The sequence below is a fragment of the Lepidochelys kempii genome, chromosome 10, assembly GCF_965140285.1.
Source record: "Lepidochelys kempii isolate rLepKem1 chromosome 10, rLepKem1.hap1, whole genome shotgun sequence".
NCBI classification, from domain to species: Eukaryota; Metazoa; Chordata; order Testudines; family Cheloniidae; genus Lepidochelys; species Lepidochelys kempii.
Window position 1 is genome coordinate 12,213,932 of NC_136389.1, and position 15,894 is coordinate 12,229,825.

The 15,894-nt window shown below is 46.6% G+C and overlaps 1 protein-coding gene across 6 annotated transcripts in view; it reads left to right on the forward strand.

The window, feature by feature from the left end:
* Positions 1–15,894, forward strand: part of MAD1L1 (mitotic arrest deficient 1 like 1) — a 565,246-nt gene that overhangs the window by 319,251 nt on the left and 230,101 nt on the right. For all 6 annotated transcript variants that reach the window (XM_073361988.2, XM_073361987.2, XM_073361989.2 and 3 more), the window contains one exon: positions 14,985–15,073. In XM_073361988.2, the coding sequence (XP_073218089.1) occupies positions 14,985–15,073 (89 nt within the window). The remainder of the gene's footprint in view (positions 1–14,984; positions 15,074–15,894) is intronic.

The window sequence follows — 15,894 nt, forward strand, 5'->3', positions numbered from 1 at the left end:
ATGCATTGGCAGTTCTTCTGTTGTTTATTATCAGGAATAGGGCACAAAATCTACTGGGACTGAGCAAACATTGTACATAAGGAAGTGGAACATCTCTGCAGCTTTGTTGGTGGTTTTGGTTCTGAGTTAGTTACTAGGAGGCCCAATTTTAGCAGACATCCCCGCTCCTTTGAGGGGTTTATCCTATTCTCTTGGGAAAAAAAGCACCCTTTTGCTGCTTTGTCTGAAGCCGGAAGACTTACAATGCACTGGTGCTCCTGACTGCATTAGATGGGATTCTGGCTTAATGACTGCAGAAGCTTTGTCAGGTTCCCTGCAGAGATTGTTATTCAGTGTTACCCTGTTCCTAACCAGGGGTAATGGGAAGGAGGTGTCAGCCATTTAAGTCTAATTACTCTGGAGCTTCTTTGCTCTCAGTGGACACCAGCTGTTTTGCTCTCCCTGGCGGGAGGAGCTTTCTGTGATAATTAAAGAAAACAGTCATCTAAAAGCTGGTGAAAGAGGTGGAGCGGGTCTGATAACAGCTGAGAGGATCTGAGCTGATGAACATGGAAATGATCCCCCTTCAGAATGAGCTGTTAGAGGCTGGAAAGGGGGAATTGTTTTGAACATGGGTTGTTTCAGAAGCTTTTGCTGACGCATGCATTGCTGTTGCAGATGGGCTCCATGGTTGGTGCTGGAGGGCACAAAACAGGCAATAGGAGATGGGAGTGCAGCTAAGCAAAGAGGAGAGAGAGGATCTATGTTTGCTCCTTTCTCTAGAAGTGAGAAGATGGGAATACGAAAGAGCATGTGTTCATGCCAAGCACTTCGGTCTTAAGAATCTCCTTGTGCCCACTTGGCCTAGGCCAGCTTCTCCTAGCTCCACGAGGAAGGCGCCCCCTGTATTTCCTTTGCTCAGGATGTTACTTCTCCCCTGACTCGGCCTTCCTGAATTTCTGATGTCAGCTTCATTCCCTTGGAAGCACCCAGTAGTGCTTATCCCTAGGGTTACCAGGCATCCAGTTTTCGACCGGAATGCCTGGTCAAAAAGGGACCCTGGCAGCTCTGCTCAGCACTGCTGATTGGGCCGTTAAAAGTCCAGTTGGCAGTGCAGCAGGGCTAAGGCAGGCTCCCTGCCTGCCCGGGCTCTGCGCAGCTCCTGGAAGCGGCTGGCATGACCAACCCCTATGTGCAGGGGCAATCAGGGAAGGGTCAAGTGCTGCCCTTGCCCCCAGTGCCAGCTCCACAGCTCCCATTGGCCAGGAACCACAGCCAATGGGAGCTGCGGAGGTGGCGCCCATGGGTGCAGGCAGTGCACGGAGCCCCCTGATTGCCCCTGCACCTAGAAGCCAGAGAGGGACATGCCACGGCTTCCGGGAGCAGCGCGGAGCCAGGGCAAGCAGGGAGCCTGCCTTAGCCCTGCTGTGCCACCAGCTGGGAGTTACCTGAGGTAAGCACTGCCTGGCTGGAGCCCGAACCCGCACCCCAACCCCCTGTCCCAGGTCGGAATCCCCTCCCACCCCCTCACTCCCTCCAAGACCCTGCACCCCAACCCTCTTCCCAAGCCAGCACCCCTCACCCTCTCCTGTACTCCAACCCCCTGCCTGAGCCCCCTCCCCCTCTCCAAACCCCTTGGCCCCAGCCCGGAACCCTCTTCTATACCCCAAGCTGCTCATCCCCAACCTCACCCCAGAGCCCACACGCCCAGCCAGAGCCTGTACCCTCTCATGTACCTCAACCACCTGCCCTAGCCAACACCGAAACCCCTTGGCCCTAGCCCGGAGCCCCCTCCTGCACCCCAAACCCCTCATCCCCAGCCCGGAGCCCCCTCCTGCACCCCAAACCCCTCATCCCCAGAGCTCGTACCCCCACCTGGAGCCCTCACCCCCTACCACACCCCAACCCCCTGTCCCAGCCCAGTGAAAGTGAGTGAGGATGGGAGAGAGTGAGCAAGGGAGAGAGAGGGCGCTGAAGTGAGTGGGGGCGGGGCAGGGGATGGGGCAAAGGTGTTTGTTTTGTGCAATTAGAAAGTTGGCAGCCCTACTTATCCCCAACCAGTCATCTCTAACACCGATCCCAGAGACCATGAATACAACAACGTGCATTTGGGAAGGGACTGAAACTACCAAAAACTCAGCAGATTAAAACCATAGCTGGAGTGACATTATAGTAAGTACAGCTTGTTAGGTTTGAACCTCTAATTACAATTTATCAGTTGATGGGGGTAGGGAACTCTACATCTGAGGAGGTCCTTTTGTCTCATCTCTCTTCCCCCAACTCTGTTTGTCTAAAGCATTCCATTAATTTGTAGCCAGAATGAGGGTGGGTGGTTGTTCGTTTGTTGGTTTTTTTTGCATAACTTCTATGACTCTGCTTATAATAGTGGTCTGAGGTTTTGTGCCCAAGTATTAAATCTCTTGGACAGCTAGTTTTATGTAACACACATGCATGTCTGTATGTACATGCACTCAAATTTTTCCCAGTGGAATTGCATCTCTCTTCACCAGGGTTGAATTGGGCCTATAAATTTGTTTGCAACTTCACCAATATGTGCTTGCAACATCACAGCGTAGAAGGAGATATTTTGGGGGAAAAGCCATGAACCTTGCAGATCAGGAGCAAAGAAGGGAGTGGGTGAAAGCTCATTAGGGCTCTCTTGGATTAGATCAGCTAAACTTTATTGGTTCACGTACCACTTCCTTTAAAATTGTGAAATTAATTAAGTGAATATCAAGCGCACGTACCACAGTTTGGGAACCTCTGGATTAGATTAATTTGTTAAAACCTATGCTGTGTTTCAAAAATACAAATGCTATTTCAGTGCTAAGTCTGATTATTATTATAATCTTCCCTTTTGTGAGCTTGCTGGGGGTGGGAGTGGGGTGGTGATGACAGAGTGACCTTGGAGCCAAATTTTAGATCACAAAGCTGTGTTTCGTTGCTGGCGGTAACAAAACCCAGTGTTCTCCGTTAGTTCAGAAAAGCAAGGAACAGAGGTAAGGTGCATCTGGGGGGAATGATGTTTGCAATCGATAACTGTTCCTTGACAGCTGAAGTAATTTTGTCATTTGTTTTTTAAGACTGTCCTGGCGGGAGGGGAAGGGTTGCTTCCTGCAAGTGAATGAGTCCTGCTGATGGGATAGATAGAAACTGCCTCATAAGCAGGATCCTGGGGGTGGGGACCACATGACAAGGAGGGGAGGGGAAGGTGGCTGCTGCAGGCGTCCGGCAGTGACAGCTCCTTCTCCCTTGGCACTTTATTCGCTTGTAGCAAGCGCTCCTAGTAATTACGCCTCTTAATTTAGGAGAGCGAGTGGGAGAAAGGAATATAAATTTGTGTATTAGCTTTAGAGATTGGAAATAGGGCAAGCAAACCTTTTCTCCAGGAGATTATATTTGGAAATGAAATAGAGTGACATTCAGTATAAACTTGAAAAATTGCTCTCTTTAACAGCAACAGGAGAAAAAAAACACAATCCATATTGCATTGGAGAGAAGCCGAAGTCAGTGTGTGTGTGTGTATTCACACGCACATCTGTTTCTGAGTGTGTATATATGCAATTATAGAGACATAAATATGTTTTTAGGAGCCTATCTGTTGGAAGACTATTTAACCTTAGCCCTCCCTTCCCACTGGTAAAGGACACTGACTTTGTTGTTACAGACCAATTAGCCTGTATAGACAGTGGGATTCGGGGCATGTCTGATCCAGTTAGCTCTTGTGTTTTTTAAACATTTATAAATGCTTTGTTGTTGTTTTTGCTTTGTTTCAGTCAAGTGTGAAATAGTTCTAAAGCACCATTATTTGGTCTCCAGTTTTTCTCCATGTGGTCCTCATGCTCAACAATAGCATCAAGGATTAGCTTTCCTAGGAAAAAACCCTAGCTAATCCTGTACCTTTTAGCCCATTTCTCAATGGCAAATCATATAGTATTTTTTTAGCAAATACTGCTGTGTTTCTTTGAAAAGGAGTTGGGTCAAAGGCGAGCAACTTGCTGTTCAGCTATTGAGAATCTGGTGCTGCTTGGCTCTTCCCAAATGTTTTCTGCCCCTGATATTGTAGGGTGACATTTGCATTCTCCTGTACATGGAGGGCTCATGGTGAAGGTGGTAAGAAGTCTTTTCTTTGTACAGAAAAGCTGATCAGAAGGGATTGAGTATGGAGTTTGGAGCCCTGGTATTATTGCCATGTACCCAAATGACTGTGGCCAAGGGAGAAGGAGCTGTTACCACCAGATGCCTGCAGCAGCCACTTTCCCCTCCCTGTCATGTTGTTCCTCACCCCTAGGATCCTGCTTATGTGGCAGTTTCTGTCTATCCCATCACTAGGACTTGTTCACTTTCAGGAGGCAACCTCTCCCTTCCTACCAGGACAGTCTTAAAATGGCTGTCAGAAGAGGTGTGGGATCTTTGTTCAGACACCATATTTGTTTCTTCGGAGGAAACTTGAGACAGGAGGTCACCAGACTTGCTGCACTGGCATGTTGGAAGGGAGGTAAATAAAATTCATATTTATTGATGCCTCCTTTATAGATGATTACAACTGATGCTACTAGAATAACTGACATCTCAGGTATCTGTTGGAGAGTGAGCATTTCCAAAGCTGAGCGTGTGGGTCATATAAGGGCCCCTTTAGAACATAAGAATGGCCATACTGGGTCAGATCAATGGTCCATCTAGCCCAGTATCCTGTCTTCTGACAGTGGCCGGTGCCTGGTGCTTCAGAGGGAATGAACAGAACAGGGCAATTATTGCATGATCCCATCCCCTGTCGTCCAATCCCAGCATCGGGCACTCAGAGGCTTAGGGACACCCAGAGCATGGAGTTGCTTCTCGGATCATCTTAGCTAAGAGCCATTGATGGACCTATCCTCCGTGAACTTACCTAATTCTTTTTTGAACCCATTATAATTTTGGCTTTCACAACACCCCTGGCAATGAGTTCCACAAGTTGACTGTGCGTTGTGCGAAGAAATACTTCCTTTTGTTTGTTTTAAACCTGCTTCCTATTAATTTCATTGGGTGACCCCTAGTTCTTGTGTTATGTGAAGGAGTAAACAACACTTCCTTATTCACTTTCTCCAAACCATTCATGATTTAATAGACCTCAATCATATCTAGGGCCCTATGAAATTCACGGTCCATTTTGGTCATTTCACAGTCATAGGATTTTAAAAATAGTAAATTTCATGATTTCAGCTATTTAAATCTGAAATTTCAGAGTGTTGTAATTGTAGGGGTCCTGACCCAAAAAGGAGTTGTTGGGGGAGTGTCGCAAGGTCGTTGGGGGCAGTGGGGGTTTGCGGTACTGCTACCCTTACTTCTGCGCTGTTGCTGGCAGCGGTGCTGCCTTTGGAGCTGGGCAGCTGGAGAGCTGCGGCTGCTGGCTGGGAGCCCAGCTCTGAAGGCAGAGCCACCGCCAGCAGCAGCGCAGAAGTAAGGATGGCCAGGTACGGTATTGCCACCTTTACTTCTGTGCTGCTGCCTGCAGAGCTGGGCCCTCAATCAGCAGCCGCCACTCTCCAGCCGCCCAGCTCTGAAGGCAGCGCAGAAGTAACGGTGGCGATACTGTGACCCCCGTAAAATAACCTTGCGACCCCCCTTCCCCCCCCGCTCGCAACTTTCTTTTGGTTCAGAACCCCCAATTTGAAAAACACTGGTCTCTCCCCATTAAATCTGTATAGTATAGGATAAAAGCACACAAAAAAGGCTTGATTTCACGGTGGGAGACCAGATTTCGTGGTCCATGATGCGTTTTTCATGGCCGTGAATTTGGCAGGACCCTAATCATATCCCCTCTTAATCGTCTCTTTTCCAAGCTGAACAGCTTTTTTAATCTCTCCTCATATGGAAGCTGTTCCATACCCCTAATCATTTTTGTTGCCCTTTTTACATTTCTGAAATATTTTTTGAGATGGGGCGACTAGAATTCCATGCAGTATTCAAGGTGTGAGCATACAATGGATTTATATAGTGGCATTATGATATTTTCTGTCCTATTATCTGTTTCTTTCCTAATGGTTCCTAAAAATCTGTTAGCTTTTTTGACCACAGTTGCACATTGAGCCGATGTTATCAGAGAACTATCCAAGATGACTCCAAGATCTTTCTTGAGTGGAAACAGCTAATTTAGACCCCATCATTTTGTATGTGTAGTTGGGATTATGTTTTCCAGTGTGCATTGCTTTGCATTTATTAACACTGAATTTCATCTGCCATTTTGTTGCCCAGTTTTGGGAGATCCCTTTGTAATTCTTCGCAGTCTGCCTGGGACTTAACTATCTTGAGTATATTTTGTGTCATCTGCAGACTTTGGCACCTCAACTGTTGACCTCTTTTTGAAGATCACTTATGAATATGTTGAACAGCATGAATATGTCCCAGTACAGATCCCCGGGGGACCCCACTATTTACATCTCTACACTCTGAAAACTGACCATTTATTCCTAACCTTTGTTTCCTTTCTTCCAGCCAGTTACTGATTCATGAGAGGAACTTCCCTCTTATCCCATGACTGCTTACTTTGCTTAAGATCTTTTGGTGAGAGACCTTGTCAATGACTTTCTGAAAGGTCAAGTGAACTATTTCCATTGGGTTACCCTTGTCCCACAATCTGGGACAGTTCCTCAGGTTTGTCACCTAAAAAGAATGACACAGGTATGGGAATCTCCCCTCTGTTTCATTCTAGTCTTCAGGCCCAGACTCCTCCCTTCCAAGCCTGCCTTGTTTTGATAGTTTAAATATTTATGTATTTAAATAGCTTATTGAATTGTGTTGAGATTTGTGGCAAACACAACCTCTCAGTTCACCTTTCCATGCTGTCTCCATATAAATTCACTTCTTATTTATCTCCGCCTTTTAAATTCAGCTCTTTTGCTGAGGAAGGCCTTCCAAAAGGTGGTGCCTCACTCAGCCCATTATTTAATAAACTTTAGACGTTGATAATGGATTCACCACTTCCCCTTTTCTTACAATTCCCAAAACGCTGAATTAGAGGCAGACAATCTTCATCTTCAGTATACAGTTGTTGAATCGGCCCCTCGCTGTAACTCATTCATTTAGAGTAAATTGATTATTGTAACAGTAACAATATGTCTCCAGTCATGTGATGTTGTTTGAAATGTGTACATAAAGTGGAAAAATAAACCCCTGACTTTTTATTGTTTTCATCATCCAAACAAATGCTTATTTTAACACTGAACTGAAATATTTTTTTAAACAAAATGCAAAACAGAGAGGCTGCTTTGAAATCCGGAAGCCTAAAGCTGGGCACAGAAATCCATATGTCGGTGTGTATAACTCTGTAGCCTGACTTTCACAGGCAAGTTAGTATTCAAAAATGTCCCATTTTCAGAAGTGACTGGGAAACTTAGGCGCTTAAGTCCTGTGGGAGTTCCAGAGTTTGTAAGTCACTTTTGAAAATGAGATTTGGACCCAGTCTCCACCTAAAACATAGGTTGACCGAGTTACATTTCACACTGAGAGACAGTTAAGCCAAACTAAGCCCTGGCGGAGAGAGGTCCCTTCCGTCGCGGTAGCAAGTGTGTGCGTTTCAGTGGTGTAATTGGAGCTCTGCCACTGTAGCACTTGTAATGCAGATGTAGCCTTAGATCCCGAGGTCACCTAGATGCTTTTGAAAATGACCAATATGAGCAACCACACCCCCAGGGAGCTGTGAGAACTTAGCACCTTGAGAATTGGGTATTAACTCAGTAGCAGAATATCTGAGGGGATGGAGCTTAAAAATGACAAATGCCCCAAGTGCAACTTGAAATCAAATACCTGAAAATGAAGGATCTCTTTTTCTTACCAGTTAGTAGCCCAGTTTTATGTGTTTTTTCCTTCCATCTCTAAGGACCTCAGACACTTCAAGCAGAACAGGGAAATAGAACAGGCTGAATTCCTTATTTTGCTGGTAGTGTTTGTAAGGTCATCAACACTTTCAGGAGAACCATCTTGAATTCCTGTCCCCTGGCAGGTTCAAAGTGGGGGAATGGGAGGAGAGGAGAAAACCATTCCACTTAATTCTAAATGTATTAGTAATTTCCCCTCTATTCTGTAAATGATAAGGTCTGAGATGTGTTTTCTGTTCCGGAAAACATCATGGCAGTTTACCATTCAGGCTTGTGCACATCATATACATAACGGCACCTTTAATGAACGAGTTATTTTAAATGTTGGATGTGCCCTGATTTCATCCAATCAATAGCTCTAAAGCTACCCAGAAATTGGGGATTATGGACATCAAGAAAGCTGCAAAGGAGCTGGATAAAATTGAATGGAGGAAGGGGGAGGAAAAGAGACTCTGATGTATTCTGGTTAAAAGGACATTGCATGGTCAAAATGTTAAATACCCGTGTATTTTTTCTCACCATTCACAGTCTCTGACATTACTCATGGTTCTTCCCTTTCGGTGTCATAAAGACCTCGCTAACTTAAAAAATAGCCTGGCTTCTTCTGGAGCCAGTAATATATTCTATGGAATGGGGACAAATTAATTAGAGAGCCTAATCCTGAGCAGTTTGAGCTCCTGAAGCTCTCTTGGAAATAGTTTGTGCTTAGCACCTTTCTGGATCAGGCCTGTTGTTATCATGACAGGAGATGCAGTAACATAGTGATGCATACTTGTCCTGGGCTGAGATTCCCACCCCTGCTCTGGCCTTCTATATGCCAGGTAAAAGGCCTGGAGCAGCATAAAGGAGCTGTGAGAGTACATCTGCACTTCAGAAAAAATACCGTGGGAGTGAGTCTCAGAGCCAGACTCGGGCTTTCTCTATGATACTAAAAATCATAGAATCATAGAATATCAGGGTTGGAAGGGACCTCAGGAGGTCATCTAGTCCAACCCCCTGCTCAAAGCAGGACCAGTCCCCAATTAAATCATCCCAGCCAGGGCTTTGTCAAGCCTGACCTTAAAAACTTCTAAGGAAGGAGATTCTACCACCTCCCTCGGTAACGCATTCCAGTGTTTCACCACCCTCCTAGTGAAAAAGTTTTTCCTAATATCCAACCTAAACCTCCCCCACTGCAACTTGAGACCATTACTCCTTGTCCTGTCCTCTTCTACCACTGCGAATAGTCTAGAACCATCCTCTTTGGAACCACCTCTCAGGTAGTTGAAAGCAGCTTTCAAATCCCCCCTCATTCTTCTCTTCCGCAGACTAAACAATCCCAGTTCCCTCAGCCTCTCCTCATAAGTCATGTGTTCCAGTCCCCTAATCATTTTTGTTGCCCTTCGCTGGACTCTCTCCAATTTTTCCACATCCTTCTTGTAGTGTGGGGCCCAAAACTGGACACAGTACTCCAGATGAGGCCTCACCAATGTCGAATAGAGGGGAACGATCACGTCCCTCGATCTGCTGGCTGTGCCCCTACTTATACATCCCAAAATGCCATTGGCCTTCTTGGCAACAAGGGCACACTGTTGACTCATATCCAGCTTCTCATCCACTGTAACCCCTAGGACCTTTTCCACAGAACTGCTGCCTAGCCATTCGGTCGCTAGTCTGTAGCGGTGCATGGGATTCTTCCATCCTAAGTACAGGACCCTGCACTTATCCTTGTTGAACTTCATCAGCTTTCTTTTGGCCCAATCCTCTAATTTGTCTAGGTCCCTCTGTATCCTATCCCTACCTGCCACCGTATCTACCACTCCTCCCAGTTTAGTATCATCCGTAAATTTGCTGAGAGTGCAATCCACACCATCCTCCAGATTATTTATGAAGATATTGAACAAAACCGGCCCCAGGACCGACCCTTGGGGCACTCCACTTGAACCAGTAATCTCATCATAGAAGGCGATTAGATTAGTCAGGCATGACCTTCCCTTGGTGAATTCATGCTGACTGTTCCTGATCACTTTCCTCTCGTGTAAGTGCTTCAGGATTGATTCCTTGAGGACCTGCTTCGTGATTTTTCCGGGGACTGAGGTGAGGCTGACTGGCCTGTAGTTCCCAGGATACTCCTCCTTCCCTTTTTTAAAGATGCGTACTACATTAGCCTTTTTCTAGTCGTCCGGGACTTCCCCAGATCGCCATGAGTTTTCAAAGATAATGGCCAATGGCTCTGCAATCACAGCCGCCAACTCCTTTAGCGCTCTCGGATGCAATGCATCTGGCCCCATGGACTTGTGCACGTCCAGCTTTTCTAAATAGTCCCTAAGCACTTCTTTCTCCACAGAGGGCTGGCCATCTACTCCCCATCCTGTGTTGCCCAGTGCAGCAGTCTGGGAGCTGACCTTGTTTGTGAAGACAGAGGCAAAAAAAGCATTGAGTACATTAGCTTTTTCCACATCCTCTGTCACTAGGTTGCCTCCCTCATGCAGTAAGGGACCCACACTTTCCTTGGCTTTCTTCTTGTTGCCAACATACCTGAAGAAACTCTTCTTGTTACTCTTAACATCTCTTGCTAGCTGCAGCTCCAGGTGCGATTTGGCCCTTCTGATTTCATTCCTACATGCCCGAGCAACATTTTTGTACTCTTCCTGGTCATTTGTCCAATCTTCCACTTCTTGTAAGCTTCTTTTTTATGTTTAAGATTTGCAAGGATTTCACTGTTAAGCCAAGCTGGTCGCCTGCCATATTTACTATTCTTTCGACACATTGGGATGGTTTGTCCCTGTAACCTCAATAGGGATTCTTTGAATCCTTTTGAATTCTTTGAATTTACAGCCAGCTCTCCTGGACTCCTTTCACCTTCATGTTATTCCCCAGGGGATCCTACCCATCAGTTCCCTGAGGGAGTCGAAGTCTGCTTTCCCGAAGTCCAAGGTCTGTATTCTGCTGCTTACCTTTCTTCCCTGTGTCAGGATCCTGAACTCGACCAACTCATGGTCACTGCCTCCCAGATTCCCATCCACTTTTGCTTCCCCTACTAATTATTCCCGGTTTGTGAGCAGCAGGTCAAGAAAAGCTCTCCCCCTAGTTGGCTCCTCCAGCACTTGCACTAGGAAATTGTCCCCTACATTTTCCAAAAACTTCCTGGATTGTCTGTGCACCGCTGTAGTGCTCTCCCAGCAGATATCAGGATGATTAAAGTCACCCATGAGAACCAGGGCATGCGATCTACTAGCTTCTGCGAGTTACTGGAAGAAAGCCTCATCCACCTCATCCCCCTGGTCCGGTGGTCTATAGCAGACTCCCACCACTACATCACTCTTGTTGCTCACACTTCTAAACTTAATCCAGAGACACTCAGGTTTTTATGCAGTTTCATACCGGAGCTCTGAGCAGTCATACTCAAATAGCTATGTAGACGTTCCTGCTTGGGCTCCAAGACACACCCCCTCACCAGGTTTAAGAGCCTGAGTGGGAACCTCTACATTGCTGTTTTTAGCCCCGAAGCTCGAGTCCAACTCCCCTGCAGAACTAGGTTCTGAGACCTGCTGCCACATTTTGTTTTGGGATTTTGGGGCAGTGGGTTTCAGTGTAGACGTAGGTCAGAGGTTTTCAAACTGTGGGGTGCCCCCCCTAGGGTGGGCATGGAGGCACACTTGGGGGGGCAAGCGGCAACACTAGGCGGCTTGTGCCAGCCCCCATGCGGGGCGGGGAGAGAGTGCCACCTGCACCCTGGACTCACCTCAGCAGGTCACCCAGCCTCTGGGTCAGTGTAAATGTCTGCTGAGGCTGAGCCGATTTCCATTCCTGGCAGCCTCTGCAGTCAGCACTGGCTCCGCCTCCAGAGATGGTCACATGTGCTGTCCCCCATTCTGAAAACCTGAGCCGGGGGGGTGGGGTGGGGGGGTGGCAGAGGGGCAGGTATTGGCCCTGCTCTTGGGTGCATCTTGGCTGCAAGGTAGAAGCAGCCCACTGCTGAGGAAGCCTTGGCTGTGCTGTTGGTAAGTATCTGTGTATTTGTAACTTACAGGTGCAGGTAATTTCATTAAAGGTGTGTTAAGGTCTGTGTTAGGTTTATGAGCAGGCTGTCAAGAATATTTCTGGATGTGTCTATTTTTGCCTGGGTTGTGGGGGGTGGAGGGGGCCACAACCAAATATTGTAACTCAGAGGGTGGCTCAGCTCAAAAAGTTTAAAAGCCGCTGACTTAGGCATACCCAAGAAGCCCCAGGTCTAGCTAGAGGAGAATTCTCCTGGTGCAGGCGCTGAGTAAGACAGCCAAAAGCTGTCTTCCAAAGACCCACTTGCAGGCACTGGTGTTTGGGGGTGAGGAGCATTTTGCGGGGGGAGGCAGCTTGTAGCACTGTGGAGTTTCTGGCAGCATCCCCCTCCCCACATCTGTCTAATTTACCCCGTGGATTTCTGTGGCCGCTGGAGCAGATCAGAATTGGGAGGGTACAAAGGTTACTTAAAGCTCTCTCATCTCACCCCGCCACAACCCTGGGTGGCTCATAGAGGCACAGCGTGGAATCTCATCCGGGTTCTAATAGAGCTGTCTAGGAGGTAGTCGCTGTATGGTTACTAGAAGTGTGACACTAACTCTTTATCGAATCGGACTTCGCTAACACTGTGCCCTCCGGAACCGATGTGGAGCACGTGTGTACACACAGACCCATCTCCCCTCTCCTCTTCCCAGTATACACTCAAACCCTGTCCCTCTGCACACAACAAACCCATGCAAACAGACCACAGAAAACAGATTCCTAACTCCCCATCTTCTCCAAAGGAGCCAGCAGTGATTTATTGGTTCATGTCGGTTAGCAGGTGGCAGTTGGACTCAAGGCTGAGGCCGCTTAGCCTTTGATAAATAGCATATTTACCAGTGCTCCATCTTCCAATGCTATCCACATGTGGCCCAGAAAGCAGCACAAAACTGTAATAACAAACCTCATCCCAGCCTTCTGCAGAGATGGGAAGCAGAGTGTATAATGAATGTTTTCCTGCTAGAAGTAGGTTGGAATTGAAGTCTGCTGCCGGTACCAGTTCCTTGATTGTCATCCCTGGAATTATCTAGAGCACTTGCTTTATCCCAGCTATCTATAATGAACTGAGCTGGGACAGATAAGCTCAGTAATCAGAAAATTGAGGGAAGCATTCCTCGCTGTGATAATCTTGTCAGCTGGCTAATATACATGAACATTTTTTACAGCATAATGATGCAGGAGGGCTTTTTGCTTCTTTCTCTTTGCTTGAAAGGGTTTTGGCAAATGATGGGAGAATATCAAAATCTAGTGTTCCAAAGAAGATTTTGGCTAGAACCTCTTCCCCTGTCTTTCTCCTTTGCTTTAGCCCCTGATGTATCCAAAGGGGTGGGGAATCAGGCCATCCCTGTCCCTAGCTATAATGCTGCCATGTTTTTCATGCCTTTCCTGCAGCAAACAGGTGTGCGAAGATACATTACACTGGAACTTTGTTTCTCGCTGAGCAATGTGACTAGGCATAGCTCTGCAGTTGAATGCATATTCTTTTTGCCCACCTACCCACTGTCCCCTTCTTGTAAAAGCAAGAAACTGATACCAGCTGGCTGCATTTGGACCTGGTACACCAGTGCAGAATTATGATGCTCTACACATCTAATCAGTACAGATGAAGGGTACTGTTTGTTAATGTGTTATCTCCCTGATGTTGAATACTGAGCCCTCTGTGTTCATATGGTTTGCATCTCTAATTAGGGTTGTGTTGCTTATTATTTCCCCTGTAAATGGAAAGCATAGCATCTGGCCATAGATTTATGGGGGGGGAGTTAGCGATCAGGAGGTACAAGACAGATGCTGAAGGAAGAGCCAAAATGTGAGGAGGGGAATAGGTGTACAAGAACAGACAATGAAGAATGAGTGGGGAGGGTATCCAGGCTGGGAGGAGACTAATAGGGCCGCAGGGTGTCTGAAAGTTACTTACGCTCAGAACTGGTTGTCTCTGCTTAGAATGCCTGAGGTTTTTAGGATAATAGTTTAATAGCAGGTAAAATATACCATTTCTCCCTCCCCCGTGCATGGAGTTTTGGGCACTGGATGAGGGACACAGATTTGCATAGCCAAAGGAGATCGAAGCGATTTCTATGCATTCCTCCCTCTGCTCCCAACCTGACAATTATAGGGCCTGAGTAAGAAATACCATGTGCTCAGATTGAGGCTTGGTTTCCTAGCCTAAAGGGAGCTGAGGCAAACTGTTTTCTTAATTCTTCATCCACTGTTTCTCCCCCACCCCAGCTGGGTAACTTGTATCTGAAAGGGTTGGAAATTCTCCCCTGGCTGATGGGTGCAATGTAGAAGTCTTGAACAGAAATTGGACTGGACAAGGCCGTCTGATCAGCTTATTTCCTGTGGGAGTTACTGGTGCTAAATGAGGTTGCATTGCCAGCATAGAACTTCAGGTGCTAGGGAACTCCTGCTTACATGCAGAGTTCTCTGCCTCGATTTACTCACCAGGCAATGGATGGGGAAATATTCAGAAGAAGAGCAATGGCTCCGCTTGAACAATATCAGTTCTCCCTTGGTTGCCCCATACAGCCTTTGAGCAAATGGTGGGAGAGATCATTGCAGGTGTGTCAAGAGAGGGTGTATTAATTGGGGAGCTGGTACTTGGCACATGTAAAACTTGTATTTCACAAAGTACATTGGAATGATTTCTAAACTGAGGGGGAGCTGGCTGTGGCATATGAAATAGCTGCCTCCCTGCTGTTACTCAACATCATGTTATGAAGTGAAGTTGGTTTCCATTTCCGTTGTGACTAAGCTGAAGAACCACGTGACACTGGACACAGCTGTCTGATGGAAATGAAGACACTTACGGGATCATAGTTTTTTGCTGTAGTGGATGGATTATGGGCCATCAGGTTGTTGTAAATGCCTGATACTTCAGAGGAAGGTGAAAAAACCCATAATGCATCTGGCCAATTGTACCTCCATGAGGAATACTAACGATAAATTCCTTACTGCAAACTTATATTAGAAAATCATGTGCACCATGGTCCATACATCAAAATATTGAAGTTCCAGGACTCCTTACTCTCTAAGAGTCCAGGGCATTCAGTCGTGTGATTCAGCAGTGTGCACCCATGTCTTTCATGTCTCTGATGGATGAACTAATCTCCTGTCCTATTCATGCAGATGGAGGTGGAGTTAAAGAGCCTGAAGTCTCAGGCATGCACAGCAGCGCAGAGCACCTTCATAACTACTGAGGAAGTGAACGCACTCAGGTGAGCATGTGCTAGGGGCTGTTCCTTCTATTTGTTACACAGTTGGGGAGAAGGGAAAGACCAAGTTGGTATTATAAAAAGAAACAAATGCTGCATCCTCATCATTTATATTGTGGTAGCACCTAGGAACTCTGGTCAGAGACCGGAACCCCATCTGAACAAATGTAATACCGACAGACCCTGGTCATCAGCAGACGGGATTGAACCTGGGACCTCTGGAGCTTAGTGCATGAGCCTCTATTGCGTGAACTAAAAGCCATATGGCTCTTAGCTAAGGCCGTAGAGCAGACTAATTAATCTCTAAGTGGTCTCGGTGCCCCTACATGGGACAGAACACCACACCCAGGTGGTGTGTGGGTTATACAAACACACAACAAAAAGACAGCCCCAGGAAGCTTACAGTATAAGTAACTAAGCTTTAGGGCTGGTCATTACACTGACCTTTTCCTGATAGGATATTTTCATAGTAGAATCCTTCTTTGTCCACCTACCTTCACCTCATGCTCATTTCACCCCCCAAAACCCAGGAAAATTCCAGGAGCCAGGGAAAAGCCCTGTGGCCTCCAGCCTTTCTTACACACTGTCATTTTCAGACCATTTTTCTACCTGGGGTTTCTCCATGCTCTGGTTTTGGAATCTGCTTGAGTCTCTTTTCCTCTGTTAATTCATATTGCAGTGGCTCCTTCATCACCCCATTTACTTCCCTCTTTGTGGAACAGCTTTGCTGTTTGTTTTTTATTTTTACTGGATCTGGACTTTAAGTTCAGGACCTGTTGGCATCCACGGAGAGAGGCTTAGAAACAGCCTTTTGTAATACTGAT